The 16,924-nt window shown below is 48.7% G+C and overlaps 1 protein-coding gene across 1 annotated transcript in view; it reads left to right on the top strand.

The window, feature by feature from the left end:
• Positions 1 to 7,754: 7,754 nt before the first annotated feature.
• ACSS1 (acyl-CoA synthetase short chain family member 1) overlaps positions 7,755 to 16,924 on the top strand; it is a 61,172-nt gene continuing 52,002 nt past the window's right edge. Inside the window, exon 1 of the mRNA XM_035005727.1 lies at positions 7,755 to 8,110. Within this exon, the coding sequence (XP_034861618.1) occupies positions 7,816 to 8,110 (295 nt within the window). The 5' untranslated portion in view covers positions 7,755 to 7,815. The remainder of the gene's footprint in view (positions 8,111 to 16,924) is intronic.

The raw sequence follows: 16,924 nt of genomic DNA on the forward strand, positions 1-16,924 counted from the left end.
TCCTCCCAAGCCAAGCCATGTGCTCACAAGTCCTCAAGGGTCTCAAGTGGGGTGGGATGGGGCCACATCCTAGCCATGACAGAAGTATAGTGGAATCTGAAGGAACTTTTATGATCTAAAATTCCATGCACACAGACTGGCTTTACTGAATTCAGTTTTGTAAATAAAGCTTGAATCCAATCAAACAACCATTTTTGTGAATCTAAATGATATCCAGTCACTGTCCCAATTTTTATGAGATGGTTTTTGGGATTGTGCATACATGGCCTGAAAATTATGAGGGTCAATTTGTTAGTTTCTCCTTGTATTTCTGTCAGTTTTTACTTTATGCTTTTGGAATTGTATTTTTAGGTGTACACAAGTTAAGAATTCCTGGATTTTCCTGGTGATCACTTACTGTATGTCATTTCCCTCTTTATCTCCCCTCCTATTTTGAATTATAGTTCATTTTGTCTGATATTTAATTCATATTTATTTGGTAAATATTTTCCATGCTTTCAGTATCAATATTTCTATATATTTACATTTTTAGGTTGAGGTATATGGCTTGAAAAAATATCTAGTTGGAATTTTTTTATCCATTCCAACAATCTTTGTCTTTAACAAGATAATTTACTCCATTTACATAGAATATAATTATTGACCTTTTGGAATTTATTTTCACTAACTTATTTTTATGTATGTTTAAAAACATTTTCCACCTTTTCTTTCTTTTAAATTTGTTTCTCTTTTCTATCCATATCTCAGATTGCTCAGATTTTCTTATTTTATTTTCCCTGCTACTAGATTAGAAGTTATGTTTCTATTTGTGGTTAATCTAGAAATTGTAACAGTCATATTTATTTAAATTTAAAACTCTCCCAACCACTGGAAGGATTATAGGATGCTACTCCTGTCCACTTCTACACTCCTTGTTGTTCAGGATTTTGTTTCCATCTCTGATTAACTCCACCAAGTACACATTGCTGTTAAAATTATATTGCTAATGTTTGTTTTGGTTTACCCACAAGTGCAACAATTTTCTTGCTTACCCTCCTCTTGCCTTTCAGAACTTCATTTGGGGCTAATTTCTTTTCCTCCTGAAGGAATTTAGTGAGGGAGTAGAGTAGAGAATTCTATTAGTTTTTGTTTTGTACTTTGCACTTGTTCTTGAAAAATTATTTCACTAGCTACACTATTCACAGTTGACATTTTCCTATAATAGTTTAAAGATATACCACCTGTGCCGCTGTCCGTCTAATCACCTTCCTGGGTGGGTGATCCACCTTTTCTTTCTGTTTTTATGACCTACTGCTTGTCTTCTCTTTGGTTTCTGACAGTTTTACTATGATGTGTGTAGGTGTTGATTTCATTTTATTTAACTGGCTTAGACTTTGTGCATTTTAGAGGCTGAGTGTGTTTTTCATTAATTCTGGAAAATGTGCAGCTTTTAACTCACTGAATATTGCCTCTTCTCATCGTCTCCTCTGGAGCTTCAAATGTGTGTGTGTGTGTGTGTGTGTGTTCCACACCCCATGTCTTACACCTTCTTTTCCAAATTTTCTATCCCTTTGACTCTATGCTACAGTTTCTATTTAATGGGGGAAATTAGATTAATTATAGCTATTACTGTTATGATGTTTGGACATAAATCCCTTGATCTTGTTTTATATTTTCTTTTTTTTTTTTTAAAGATTTTATTTATTTATTTGACAGAGAGAGTCACAGTGAGAGCAGGAACACAAGCAGGGGGAGCGGGAGAGGGAGAAGCAGGCTTCCCGCCGAGCAGGGAGCCCGATGCGGGGCTTGATCCCAGGACCCTGGGATCATGACCCGAGCCGAAGGCAGTCGCTTAACCGACTGAGCCACCCAGGCGCCCCTTGTTTTATATTTTCTAACTTACAATTCTTGCTTGTTCCTTTCCCATCTTACTCATTTCAGCTTTTTTTTTGATTGACCAAATTTTGTTCCATTTCCTTCACCAATGATTTATAGTTACATTCTCTATTTCTAGTTTTCTAGAATTATTTCTGATTTCTAAAAACATAGTCTGTGTGTGTTTGGGCTGTAGTTTCTTCTCCAAATTCCACCCTCCAGTCTCCCATCTGCTAGGGGCTCCTCAGGATTTTCTTCAACCATGGTGTTATGGACCAAATGTTTGTGTGCCTCCAAAACTCATGTGTTGAGATCCCAACCCTGGTGTGCTGGCATTAAGAGGTGGTGACTTGGGAGATGCTGAGGTCATGAGGGTGAAGCCCCCATGATTGGGTTTAGTGCCCTTGTAAAAGAGACCCCTGAGAGTTTGCTTGCCCCTCCCACCATGTGAGGACATAGTAAAATGATGGCTGTCTAAGAGCCAGGACGAGGGTTCTCCCCACCAGACACTGGATCTGCCAGTGCCTTCAGAACAAGAAGAAATTAACTTCTGTGTTGAAGTCATCCAGTTGGGTCTTACTTGTTATAGCAGCCCAAATGGACCAAGACATGAAGCCTATCTTTTCCCATTTTATCAGAATTTTAAATAAATTATTTCATATACCCCGTCCATCACCTTGATCTCTCTCTCTCTCTTTCTCTCTCTCCCTGCCATATATAACAGATGTCTCATCTCCTTCACCAGAGTGTCTGTCCCTTGAGTTCAGGACTGCCACATTGCCTTGGACACAATCAATCTTTGTTCATGAACTCACTAAAAAGACAAAGACTATTTCAAAGGATCTCATTATTCAGGAAATGCTCTTGGACTTCCTTTGATGGTGACATGATTTCAAGGAATGTATTGTGTTCTTCTGGTTGACCTGTCCTGTAGTACAAACATTAGGTTTCCCAGACAGGATAGGAAGTAACTTTAACATTAAATGTAAACTTCCCAGAAAAAAGAATGAAATATTGCCATTTGCAACAACATAGATGGATCCAGAGAGTATTATGCTAAATGAATGATGTCAATCAGAGAAAGACAAATACCATATAATTTCACTCATATGTGGACTTTCTTTTTCATATGTGGAATTTAAGAAACAAAACAAATGAGCAAAGGAGAGAGAGAGAGAAAAGCCAAGAAACAGACTCTTTAATTATAGAGAACAAACTGAGAGGTTACCAGAGGGGAGGGAGGTGGGTGGAGGGAATGGGTGAGATGGGGGAGGGGGATTAAAGACAATATCATGGGAAAAAAAAAGTTAAATGTAGAATCCATCACCAGGTGGCAGTATTGGCCAGCTTTAAATTTCTCAAAACTGTTGTCAGAAATTTGGTGATACTATATTTATATTTTCTATCACTGATTTTCTGATCCAGTCGAATAGTACACATCTTCCTGGATTCTCAGCTGGTGCTTTCAGGGTTGGGACCCTGTTTAATCTGTCTTTGGGACCAGCAGGGACTGGCCCCAGAGAAAGCAGTGTCCACCCCAGGTGGCCAGCACATGTTTGCTGGCTGACCCCTTTCCTGCCACGGTCTTCGGTCTTTGTCTCAAAGTTGTGCCTGTATGTAAACCCTCACATTTGGGTTGATTGAGTTGAGAGGCTGGGGAGCCCATGGAAGCATTCCTGAGGCCACAGGCAAAGATAGCAAGAATGGTTTCAGCTTCTTTTGCCTTCTTGGGGCAGGAAAAGGGGCCTGATAGCTCAGACCTGCCCAAAGACTGCTCCCTGGTTTCCCTTCCTCCTCTGTAGACTCTTGTGATGGAGGACCCAAGCATCTAGGGTGATCACTGCATGAACAAGTGTCTCAGCAAGGATACCCACAGCACTGGGACTATGAAGGGGACAGGGTGGGCTGCTGATGGGCATTAGGATCTTTGACTAGGAGTGAGTGGATTCTGCAGGTCTCTGCCAGAGGATGAACCCACCAGATGAACCATGAGGACAAGTGGCCATTGGGCCTTTCTGGCACATGCAGGAAATCCACACACTGATTAGGATGACTGTCCTAGTTGGGAGTTGGCTTCTCTGAACAGTGTTGGACTTGGCTGTCTCATCCACTTTGCCCTCTGGAGTATAAGCCTCTTCCTCCTCCTTTTACCTCACCGCTGAGTCACCATTTGATCTCAAAGGGAACTCTAAGGGTGAGCTGAGAACCCTCTCTAGTTTTCCACCCCCTCCATTTTTTGTTTCATCCCAGTTGAAATACAAACCTTCCCAGGCAGAACTGGCTGCCATTCTCAGAAGCTGCTAGACCAGAAACCCATCAGACCATCAATCCCTGGTTGCACTTCTGTCCAGGATAAAGCCAGTTCTAGTTGGGCCAGCTTTAAAGAAAACCACAAACAGTGCTCCTGACTGCATCAGTCAGAGTGTGAGCTGGAGCAGATGGGATGTCTCTGTTGGAGACATCCTGGAGTTGGTCTTGGTTTTCACCTCCTGTCTTGCTCTTTGGTGGTGAGCCCTCCCACCCTGTGGTTGCTGTGCATTGCTGGGTTAACCCCGCAGGGCATGGGGTGGGGCAACTCATCCACAGGGATTTGGTGCACAGTGTTATAAGATGGGAGACAAAGGTTGTCCTGTGGCTGAATGGGAATCATTGAGCCCCCACTGCCAAAGTGGATGGATACAAACCTCCCCATGGGTCATTACCGCTGAGGTCATGGCAACACTGGGAAATGGGAACCTGGGGGGAAGGTTTCCCCGACACCCTTCTGAAAGTGCTCCCAGACTCCCAGCCAACCAAGTGTTGTCTTCCTTCTGACCTGCTTCAAGGCTCCTATTATGGAATTTTGGTTTTGGTTTTGTTTTGCATTTCAAGTCATTTGAGCCGCTGTCTCTCTGCCTCCGTGCACTCCCCCCACCCCGCCCCCGTGGTAACCTTGAGCTCAGGGGCTGTGTTTGGTTCATCCTTGTCAAGCTGTCGGCCCTTTGCACTGGGTTGTGCACACAGGAGTGGCTCCACAGATAACCTTTGCATGTCATTGAAGAGAAGTGCAAAATGAAGAGAACAGGAAAAGAAGCGATGCAGAGTGGGTAAGCAGAGAGCTTTGAAGGTTTTTGTGGAGGCACGTGACTTTACAGATTTGGTGAGTCAATGCTAGGTCTTGCTGACTGGGGCAGGCAATTCTCCCAGGTCCATTATCAACAAAACTGTTTCTAGGAGCACCCAAGTGCTCTGAGTAATGTAGGTGGTTGGACCTCAGGACCTAAGAAGGCAAACGGCAAAGGGCTATACCCTCCAACGAGAACATCAGACCTAAGATGTAAAGGAAACCCCAGCTTCCCATGGGAAACCTTCCAGGCCTCCCTACTTCTGCACCTGCCAATGTACAGCTTTCAAAGCTAAGGGCTTTGCCCAGGGGCCTGTTGGGAAGAAAATGTGACCAGCACTGCCTGGATGGTCTGCTGCTCTCTCAGCACCACTGGGGCCCCATGGAAGCAGCCCTGTGGATATGGCTGGGGCAGGTGGACAGTGGCTCCACTTTATTCTAGTTTTGGGTGATATGCTTCCTGGAGGCAGAAATGATGGCCTTGGCCTCGGGGACCCCAGGGCTGTGACACTCAGGAGGAAGGTTCCCAGGTCATCTCTTGGGTAATGGGCTACAGGAAGTGCAATTCTGTACCACCTGAATTCTGAAATGCTTTATGTACACATAATCACTTCTCTTTACCCAACTTGAAGGAAACAAGAACTATGTGACTTCTTTATTTTTTAAAGGTTTATTTATATATTTGTTTATTTGGGGGGGGAGGGGCAGAGGGCAAAGAAGAGAGAGGCCTAAGAAGACTCTACGCTGAGCTGGAAGCCCAATACGGGGCTCAATCTCATGACCCTGAGATCACAACCTGAGCTGAAACTAAGAGTCCGATGCTTAACCAACTGCGCCACCCATGTGCCCCTGTACTTCTTTATTTTAAAGTTGAGTCCATTCTATGCACTTTTCTCATTGTTCTCGTGAGGCTTCTTCCTCTGGAAGGCTACATCGGCTCCCTTACAGCACCACAGCTGAGTTCCAAGAAAGCTGAGCTGCAGCTGGGGCCTAGATCTGGGTCTGTCCGAGCCGGATGCCTCCTGTGGTCCAGCATCAGAGCCATCCACCAGCCTGCATTCAAGAGGTGGGGGACAGGCTCCTCTCTCGACGGGGCAGCACACCATCCCTTATACACAGGGGATGAAGTGTCAGTGGCAGTCTTGGGACCCTCTACCACAGTTATAATCTTCATTGACAATTTTATATTTTCTAAAAAAATGAAGATTCAGGCCACATGGTGAAGCAGCTACTGAGATGGGAGCGGGAGTGCTGGGTATCAGTGCTGCTCTTCCACGGGCACACTGGGTGCTCTTCAGTAAGCCTGTTTGTTTCCTCGGCCTCAGTTTCCTCATCTGTTCCACTAGGGGGTTGGTCATTGGTGGGAGTTGATAGCTGTAGATAATTTTTAAACTAAGTAAAAAATGTGCTTGGCACAGAGCAAGGCACATGTGTACTGCCAGCTATTTCAGTCTTCAGCGGCCTTCAGACCCTCTGTTCTCTGGCAGGAGGCGGGCATATCTCACACACACACACACACACACACACACACACACACACAGAGCAGGGCCCGGAGCTGACTTCCAGTGGAAGCTCCTCGGAAATATTCTCCTCTGCCGGGTCTTTCCCACTGCAGATCTTACAGCTAACAGGAAGGACTCTTTCCCAAACCCAAAGAACTCAACCAACCAGTTTTCTAAATCCTCTTTCTTCTCTGTTTGCCTTCTTCATTATGCTTTTACATCTTGGGTGTTGAAATATTTAAGAATCTGGTTGAGACAAGATTCCATGAGTTTCCCAACAATACAGCCTCCACTACTGAGCTTCCCGTGTGCCCATTCCAGGCTAGACTTTCCACAGATATTAGTGCATTTAATCTTGACTTCCGCTCTGGGGAAAGAGATATTACTCCTGTTTTCTAGGAAAGGAAAATGAGGCAGAGAGAGTTTAAGAAACTTACCCAAGGTCACAGAGCTAGAAAAGCCAGGGTTTGAGCCCAGGCCACAGATGCTGGAGCAATGGGAGAAACACCTATGTTTCCAAATCAGCCAAGGTTAGTAGAGCATTTGCTTCGCTTATACTCCCCCATGCGCGCCCCCCCTCCCCCGGAGGTGACTCCCAAGGGGCCTGAGGCTGGCAGCTGGCTGCTAAGAGCATCAGACCTTGGGCCAGGGTTTGAGCATCAGAGCCCAGACCAACATCGTGGCCTGAGGACCACTAACCAGCCCATTTGGCCCACGGGGGCCACTTATGTGTGTGTTGGAGGGTGGGGGTACAGGTCGGCCTGGCAAGGTGACGGGCTCACTCTCAAGGGCGTACAAAAGGATTGATACTTTGACTTCAGCCTCTGAAATGCTGAAAGGACCTAACTTTGGTGGTCTTCAGACCCACCTGAGCGCTTCCCTCCACCAGTCGCTTACATTCTGCGCTGCCTCCTTCCCATAGCAGACGGTTCGGGCGCCAGGGGCCCGGAGCCTGCGTCCCGCGACGCACGTGTCGCTGGTTTTTGTTTTTGTTTTGTTTTTGCTTGGCGCAGCTGTTGGGTCCTGAAGACCCACAAACTGAAACCAAAACAGCCCGACGCCCAGCGTCAGGACCGGAAAGCAAAGACAAGGGGGGCGCATCGCAACTCCGCGGGAACCTTCCGGCCGCGCTCCCCGACGCCCTCTCTTCCTCCGCGGACCTCTTCTCTAGGGCAGGAGAAGAAGGGGTGGGGTTCGCGGCAGGCTGCGGGAGGCAGCTTCCTACGGCACAGGCGCCGGGAGGAGTGGGTGGTGGCCAGAGGGAGGAGACGGGGCGGGGCCCGCGGAGACATTAAGGGGCGCCCCGGGCTTGCGGCACCCGCTTGGGGCTCCGAGTGCCTCCCGGCGTCTGGCGAGATGGCGGCGGCGCATGGCCTGGGCAGCAGCGCGGGGCGGCTCCTGGGCAGCCTGTGCAGGCGCTCGGGGCAGCCGGTGCGGCAGCTGCGCGGGGTGAGCGCCCCCGCCGCCGCCGCCGCGCAGCCGGGCTCGTACCAGGCGCAGAGCGCACAGGCGGCCCGGGATCCGGTCGCTTTCTGGGGGCCGCTGGCGCGGGACACGCTCGTGTGGGACACCCCCTACCACACTGTCTGGGACTGTGACTTCAGCAGCGGCAAGATCGGCTGGTTTCTGGGAGGCCAGTTAAATGTGTCTGGTGAGTGCTCTGCGGGGGATCCAGGGCGCCCCCAGCTCACGAGTCCCGAGGGCACCTAACAGCCCTTCCCGGCCCGGCGGGTCACGGCCCCCCGGGAGGCCCCTCCTCCAGGCTTCTGCTTGTCGCGCTCTCAACCGTGGCGACTCGCCGCCCCCGCCCCCATCCCATGCGGCCCCAGAGGCTCCAGCCCCGGCCGCTGCCACCCCGCGCCCAGACCCCACCTTCCCCGCTGCGGCCCCCGCCTGCGGAGACCCGGCCCGGCGTCAGCTGGAGTCGCCCAGCCGTTGGCCTTGCCCCAGCGCGGCTCCTCAATCGACTGTCTCGAGTTCAGCTGCGGGGTTCCACTGCACTGCGAAGTGCGCCCGCGCTGCTGCGGGCTACCCCTGGGCCAGGCTGGGGTGGAGGGCGTTGGGCTCGCAAGTGTCGGCCGGGACTCCCCCACTTCTGTCCCTGGGAGAGGCAAAAACGAAAAGCGGCTGACTTGTTACCTCAGTTGCCGTGCCCAGAGACTTGCGTGGGGAGATACTGCCCATGTAAACAAACCGAGTGGCAGGCAGAGGGGGAGGGAAAAAAACCCGCCATCAGTAGGAATCAGTTATCTCCTTGCTCTGGGCTTGTGGACGGGAAAGAAGGAATGGGTGTCTCCCAATCGACAGTTTAAGCTGTGTCCCGCCTCTGAAGACCCAGGGCTTGCTTTAGACGGTGGCAGTTGAGATCCCAGAAACCAGCTCCACCAGCCAGTCAGTCCTCTGGTATCTGCTGAGATTGAATCCACTAGTGTTTCCTTAAGATTTGGCATGGGGGTGGGTACACTGTACCCCCACGCCACAAGGGGAGAAGGTCCAGGGACTGGAGACTGGAGGCAGTAGCAGCCTGGCAGTGAAGGCCTGGGGTTGGTCTCCCAGGGCAGGATGGGACTTGCAGTCAGGTGCCTAGTCAGAGGGGCTGCCTGCTGTGCCGGACTATGGAGTTGGATGGGGTCTAGGAGGTGTTTAAGGAAAGGACCTGCACATCTTCATGGCTGAACTTCTAGGTAGGATCTGCTGTCTGGCACATCTCCACCACGTACTGGCCCAGTTTTTCTACTCCTCTCAATTCCAGTCTCCCCCCATATAAACTGCGGGCAATAATGCCCACCTGCTAGTCTGGTTGTGAGGACACAGTGCCAGAAGGTATGGACCAGCCCAGCATTTATCAGTGATCAGTAAGTAGTAGTGAATTTAATTTATTATATTCAGAAATAGCCATAAAATTATGGATAGTGTGTTGCAGTTTTAACTTTCAAACAGAGAAACTTAAGGGAACTTTGGACCAGATATATGTTTTTTTCATATCGTATATTACTTTGCTGGTTTAATCAAAGTGAGTCACTTACTAGATAAGTGTTTTCTCTAAAATTGAGTCAGCAGCATGTGTCCTTGAACTAGCGGGAAGAAAACCAAACCCTTAGTTTTGCGGAGTTGATGGAATGTACCTTTGAAGGGGAGGAGAGCAACTCACAGCAGGAAGGCACATAGAAAGTGCAGCTCCTTGAGGCTGCTTCTGGATGTGGGAAGCCTGAGGCCACCATGAACATTCCTGGCTGGCTTGTGTGCACTTGCCACCTCTCATTCTTTGATAAGACAGTGGGGACGGACTTCATGGGGCAGGCACCAGGGGCCTGGTGAACCTCACTCAGTCAAGGCTGGGTGTGGTCAGCAAGCAATTCTTCTGCTTCTTCTTCCTTTGCTTATTTCTTCTTTATGGCTACGTAGCCAGCAGCTGAGCTTCAGAAAACTGTTGTGTAGAAAGACAGCTTTTCGCAGCTTCCTACCTCTAGTGCATATGCCCACCCACTCATCTGTTAGGAATATCTCTGTCCTTTGCCAGTGTCTGCAAACCACAGAGGTGCCGGTATGGAAAAGGGCCAGGCCAGGCCAGAGCTGCCCTGGGAGCCACTGAAAAAGTTGTGGGATGGGTGGGGGGTGTTTTGGCCTGATCTGTAATCAGCACAATGATGGCTTGTTCCAAAGAAGTATTGCTCTCAAAACTGCCATTACTCCTTCAAGAAGATCTGCACTAGCAGTTCTCAAGGTGAGGTCCCTACACTAGCAGCACTAGCATCATCTGGGAACTTTTTAGAAACACAAGTTTTCAGACCCCATCCTAGACTGTCAATATCAGAAACCCTGGGAGTGGGGCCCTGCCATCTCTGTGTGTGTGTGTGTGTGTGTGTGTGTTTTAAAGATTTTATTTATTTGAGAGAGAGCATGAGAGGGAGAGGGAGAGGTACAAGCAGACTCCACAGTGAGTGTGGAGCTCGACACGGGGCTTGATCTTACGACCCTGAGCCAAAATCAAAAGTTGGATGCTCAACTGACTGAGCCATCCATGCCCCACATCTGTGTTTTTAACAAGTCCTCCTGGTGCTCCTGATGCATGTTCAAGGTGGAGAACAACTGACTTATAAATCCCAGACCAGTGCAGATGAAGGCACTTCTAAGATGGGTAGGATTGGGATTAGCATCCTGGAGGGTCATACAGATGACTCCTTTAAGCCAACAAAAATGGTACATGGGTGATGCAGTACAGTTAGTGGTCTAGGATGTGTCTAGAATCACACCTAGGTTTGAATCCTTGCTTTCCCCTTACTTCTCTTTGCATGCATCTCCTCATCTGTAAAGTAAGGATAGTGTGTAACCAAACTCTGTTCTAGTTCCTAGTGTTGCATATCCAACCACCCCAAGCTTAGTGGCATAAAGCAGCAACCATTTTATTAATCTCTGGGATTCTGTGGGTCAGGACTTTGGACAGGGCCTGATGGGCAAGCCCTAGGGGATGGCTTGTTTCTGCTCCTGAAGGCTATCTGGGGCTGTTGCATCTGCCCTGCTTCTCACTCCAAAGTCTGAGGCCTGGGCTGGGATGACTGTAGACTGGGCTCAGCTGGAACTGTGTCTGAAGCACCTACACAGGGCTTGTCACAGCATGTCACTGGGCCAGGGAACATGGGCAACCAGAGGTCTCAGAGACCAATACTCAGACCAAGACTCAGAGCCAACCTGCTCGGCTTCTTCTGACCAGCAGTGTATGACCTGGGGACATCTGGGGCTGTTGCTAGCGTCAAATGAGAAAACGCTTGTAAAGCATTACTTGCACCCAGTCACTGGCTTTTGTTATTTATTAATGAATCATGGGGAAGGCTGTGACCTTGAACTTGGCCTTCAGCAGTGTTACTAGAACTCTGTTTCCTCTGAATAGGACCACATGGGTTTGCATATGATCAGTCTTGGATAAGTGGGAAGCAGGCTAGGAAGGCATGCAGATGGCCAACATGGCTCTCAAAGTCCATCCTGGAGCTCTGGGATAGCCAGGTCACCAGGTGGAGTCATGGTATCAGAGGCCCCCTGGGCAGGGTAGGTAGAGCCTCCAGTTGCTTCTATTACATTTATGTAAAACGGCTTTGCAGAAGGTTCTTTGGAAAACCAAGATCTAAAAAGGATACTTTTTTTAAAATTAGGTTTTTTATTTTAATTCCTGTATAGTTAGCATACGGTGTTATATTAGTTTCAGATGTACAATATAGTGTGATTCAACAATTCTATACGTTACTCAGTGCTCATCCAGATAAATGTACTCTTAATCCCCTCCACCTATTTCACTCATCCCCCCACCCCCTCCCCTCTGGTATTTGCAAATCACATAGCTGATAAAGTGTTAGTGTCTAAAAAGGGTTCTTACCAGTCTTTGAAATTTGGCTGTCTTTTGCAGGGCTCAGTGGGTAAAAGTTTGTGCTTTGTTGCACATAAGCTCAGGATGTCAGGAAGTTGAGAATGCAGAACTGGACGTTAATGACGTGTGTCGCTTTCAAAACTCACAACTAAATTTTGTTTTCTTTCTTTTTAAAAAAAAATTTTTATTTATTTATTTGGGGGGGAGGGGCAGAGGGAGAAGCAGACTCCCCATTGAGCAGGGAGCATGACTCCTGTCGATCCCAGGACACTAGGATCATGATCTGAGCCAAGGCAGACGATTAACTAACTGAGCCACTCAGGCGCCCCCAAATTCTATTTTCAAAGACCAAATTCTGAGATTAAAAAAAAAAAAAGGTTTTCTTACTTTTAAGCAAGTGTGTAGAAAAACTTTTTTTTTTTAAAGATTTTATTTATTTATTTGACAGAGAGACACAGCAAGAGAGGGAACACAAGCAGGGGGAGTGGGAGAGGGAGAAGCAGACTTCCCTCTGAGCAGGGAGCCCAATGCGGGGCTCGATCCCAGGACCCTGGGATCATGACCTGAGCCGAAGGCAGACGCTTTAACGACTGAGCCACCCAGGTGCCCCTAGAAAAACTATTTTTAATTGACCATTGAGGGCAGAGATTTCTGGATACTTTTTGGAGCATGAATTGAAGCTATGGAAACCATTTTGCTGTACTTTCCTCCTTTCTGATTGCACCTCCCATAATTCAGAAGGCAGACACACTGAGAGTGGCAAGATGCTGCATTTCTGTGCTTCATGTTTCTCTCAGTGATTGAAATAATTTTTCTAAAGTCTTTCAAGGTAGTCTAAATGAAAGTGTAACCCTTGGTCTTAGGAGGGTCCTCCTGAAGAGACTGAATTCTTCCCAGTTGTAAGATGCACGACTTACTTTAAATAGCAGATGCTTCTGGAAAGTTGGCAAATACAATTTGTGACTGAAGTAATTTCTTAAAATGTGCCAGGGAGATTTTCTATTTAAAGAAAGCCCATTGTGAATCCTTTGGTGAATATTAACTCCCTCATTTCTTTTGATTAAAATTGAATTTCCCTGTGTGGGTTCACTTAAAGTTGGGGAGGGGAAGAGATGTATTTAAACAACTGACAAGAGTTCTTGAAAATTCCTACATAAGTGTATGTCATCTTTATAATGGAAATGATAATCTTATTGTAATCTTTTTTTTTAAAGATTTTATTTATTTATTTGACAGAGAGAGACACAGTGAGAGAGGGAACACAAGCAGGGGGAGTGGGAGAGGGAGAAGCAGGCTTCCCGCCGAGCAGGGAGCCCGATGTGGGGCTAGATCCCAGGACCCTGGGATCATGACCTGAGCCGAAGGCAGACGCTTAACGACGGAGCCACCGAGGCACCCCTTATTGTAGTCTTTTTTAAAAAACAAAACTCAGGGGCACCTGGCTGGCTCAGTCAATTAAGCATCCGACTCTTGATTTCAGCTCAGGTCCTAATCTCAGGGTCCTGGGATCAAGCGCTGCACATGCATCTGGCTCCGCACTCAGCAGGGAGTCTGCTTCTCCCTCTGCCCCTCCACCCACTCGTGCTCTCTCTCAAATAAAATAAATAAAATCTTAAAAAAAAAAAACCCTCAAAACCCATGAACCATCAGCAGGCATTTGCTTAACTGTTTGCAGATTTGTGTTAGGCCCAGGGTGCAGACGTGTTCTTAGGAATATGATGGAGCCTCATCTCACCTCATCCTCATGACACGGATGTGAAGTGATTGGTGGTCCATTGTACAGATGTGGAAATGAAGGCTCCAATTCATGTATAGTGATGAACAGTGCGGAAATGCCACAGAGCCTGCATTCTTCCAAGAGATGAACCACAAATCAGTGAGCAAGCAAATCCACGCTGGGGCACTTGCTCAAGGTTTTTTTATAGCTGCTAAGGGGAGAATTCCGATATCATCCCCTCCACCCCAACCCCATGATAAAGGAATCTTAGGGACATGGTCCCTGTCCTCAGGGACTTGTGACCTGGATAGGGGAGGATTTAGCAAAGCTAGCATTGTGTCCCAGAGTGGGGACCACTGGGCAGGTAATTAAGCACTAAATGGTGTGAGCCACCAAGTGACAGGGAGCAAGAGGTCACTGTGTGTTGGGAAATTGGAAAAGGCTTGCAGTGGGAGGTGGGGTTTGAGCTGAGCCTTAAATCGTACTAGGTCCTTAACTGCTTATTCTTAGAAATGGAATTTTCTTGTCCCACTGCCCAGTTCTTTGGGTGGAGGCTTTGTTTTCAAATGTGGAGAAGGAAGAATTTCCTTCCGTCCGCCCTCCCTCCTTTCTTTCTTTTCCTCCCTGCAGTTGAGGCAATAGCAGGAACCATGCCCATGTGTTAAAAGCCAACACATACATGGCATTTTAGGGCCACTGTCACCCTAGGCCCTGCACTGTGCTTTGTGTACATGCTTGTGTCATCTGAATGTTGTCCGTGGCAGCTGTAGAAGCTGTTTCCCTTGGGAACACAGTAGCACCATCTGACCTCATGCAGGAAACCCACAAAGCATCTCATTCCTACCAAGTCTCTGAGTCAGGAGCCATCACTCCCACGACGGATGAGGAAAGTGAGATTTAAATGAGATAAGCAGTGCACTGTCTGTGGTTAGCAGGTGGTTGGACAGGGTCCAGACTTGAGCGTGTGGTTTTTCCCTACAATCCAGGCTGCCATCCAGCAAAGGTCTGGCCAGATGTCTTACAGAAAGTCTTTAATTACTCCTGTCCCCCAAGGCAGAAGCAAGCCCCCCCCACCCCAAATCTGGGATAGAATGTGTGTAGTTGTAAGCACATGCGTCCGTCTGCTGGAGCGGGGTCCTGGACCAGCAGCACTCGCAGTACGTGGGATCTTACTAGAGGCGAAGATGCGCATGCCCACCCAGACCTGCTTGGTCAGAGACTCGGGGTGGGAGGCCCACCCTCTCTGTGCTAACAAGCCCTCTGGGGGTTCTGGGGGATTCAGAAGCACTAATTTAGACTAGAAAGAGACCTTGAGAGAGGAAGCCACTAAGACAAGAAGAGATCTGTTCCCTCCCCAGGCACAGAGCCAACCTGGTGTCATTTAGACTCCAGTGTCCCCCTCCAGCTCGAGGACGTGAATGGTCCGTGCACCATTCAGAGCTGTGGTGCTTCTCTGCCCTCTGCTCTGTGTTAGGCTGCACGCGCACACGCATGTGCACACGCACACGCACAAGTATGGACAGGACATTGGGTCCCTGTCTGCAGAGGGCAGCAAGTGTAACAACTCAGGAACAGTGAGAGGGAGGCATGAGGTCCATGGGATGGGAAGTGCTCAGTGAGGGTGGCAATGTGCAGGTCAGACCTGCAGGGGTGTGGGCACCAGGTGAAGGGCAGCAGTGTGGACAGTAGGACAGTGTCCCCCAGGCAAGGAGAAACAGTGCAAAGGCCCTGAGGCAGGAAGGAGCTCACTAGACTCAACATGATTGGTGGGGGGGAGGTTAAATCACATGGAGCCTTAGCAGCTGCTTGTTGAGCACTTCCTATGTGCGGGGGGAGGCACGTAGGGGACACTGTACCTGGGGCTCTGTGCTGACCTGCCTGGATTCCTGCCACCCTTCAGCCCCAGAAAGACAGAGACACATGGCTGGTCGCACTGGCCACCCATCCACACCCTGGATACCCAGGTCCAGCCTGTGGCCGGTGTTCCTCTATTACTTTCTGCAGCTCTGCCTTCCTGCTTGGCATAAACCAGGTGCAGGATGCCCTGCTGGGGTCCGAGGCTGTGAGGGTCTTGGCTCGAAGCTGGGCAATCATTCAGGGGGTGCCCTGGCTGCTGTGGAACAGACAATGTGGGGAGATGAACCCTGGGTGAGGTGTCATGTGTGATTTGAGGCCCTTCCCGCTGCTTTCTGGCTGTGGCCTTAGGCAGGTCACTGGACCACCCAGAGCACCTGGAAACTGTTTCCCAGGCTACCCCTGGGCTTCCTACTTTTCAGGGTGACTCCAAGGGTCAAACTCAGAGTGGGAGAAGGTAGAGCAGGCTTCTTGGATAGAAGCAGGTTTAGGGTGAAGCTGAGGGTTTACTCCTCTAACCAGCTCACCTGTGATGCCTGAAGCAGCCAGGGGCCAGTGAACATTCGTGCGCAGGTGGGAGCAGCACCCTCCTCCAGCTGGCCCACCCACCCCACGCAGTGCACACCTGTAACTCAGTCTGTGGGTTCTCAACTGGGCACTTCCAGGCTTGTTGTGACCTGCCCAGGGTCACCTCTTCCCAATCCATCACTTAGGTCCTCCAGGGCCAGGCAGCAGGAGTGGGTGGGGTGTTGGGGGTGGTGGGCTGGTGTTGGGAGTGGGGAAGTCAGGGGTGGGAGGGAGAAAGGGCCTGGCCCTACTGGGGGGTGGTCACTGCTTCAGCTTCCAGGCAGGGTGTGGCCTCATCTGCTGGTTGCTCAAGAGAAGCCAGAAATCTGTGGTTTTAGTATGAAAACTCTTGATTTCTAAATTTTGGACTGATTCACACACACACACACCAGGTTTATTGTGTAAATCCAGGTTTTGCCACCAACCTCCTTCTCAATTTGACTTCTTGTATTTTCTATCCTCTATTTTTATGGCATTTCTTTTCTTCTGTTTTTCTAGTAATTCAAAGAACTTTCCGGTATCAGTAAGTAGTATTAGTATTAATAATTCTTCCTGATGACATCTATCTTTATTTATTAAATTTTTGGAGGTATAACTTCTATGTCTGTTAGGAGCCAGAAAGTTCAAATAAAATTTTTTTAAGATTTTATTTGTTTATTTGAGAGAGAGAGAGACAGCACAAGCAAGGGTAGGAGCAGAGGCAGAGGCAGAGGGAGAAGCAGGCTCCCTGCTGAGCAGGGAGCCCAATGTGGGGCTGGATGTCAGGACCCTGAGATCATAACCTGAGCTGAAAGCAGATGCTTTAACTGACTGAGCCACCTAGGTGCCCCCAAATGAAATTTTTTATTATAAGAGTAAATGATAGGGGCGCCTGGGTGGCTCAGTCGTTGGGTCTCTGCCTTCAGCTCGGGTCATGGTCCCGGAGTCCTGGGATCGGGCCCCGCATCGGGCTCCCTGCTTGGCGGGAG

Source organism: Mirounga leonina, unplaced genomic scaffold (genome assembly GCF_011800145.1).
Source record: "Mirounga leonina isolate KUSES-001 unplaced genomic scaffold, KU_Mleo_1.0 Mir_150, whole genome shotgun sequence".
In the NCBI taxonomy this organism is placed as follows: domain Eukaryota; kingdom Metazoa; phylum Chordata; class Mammalia; order Carnivora; family Phocidae; genus Mirounga; species Mirounga leonina.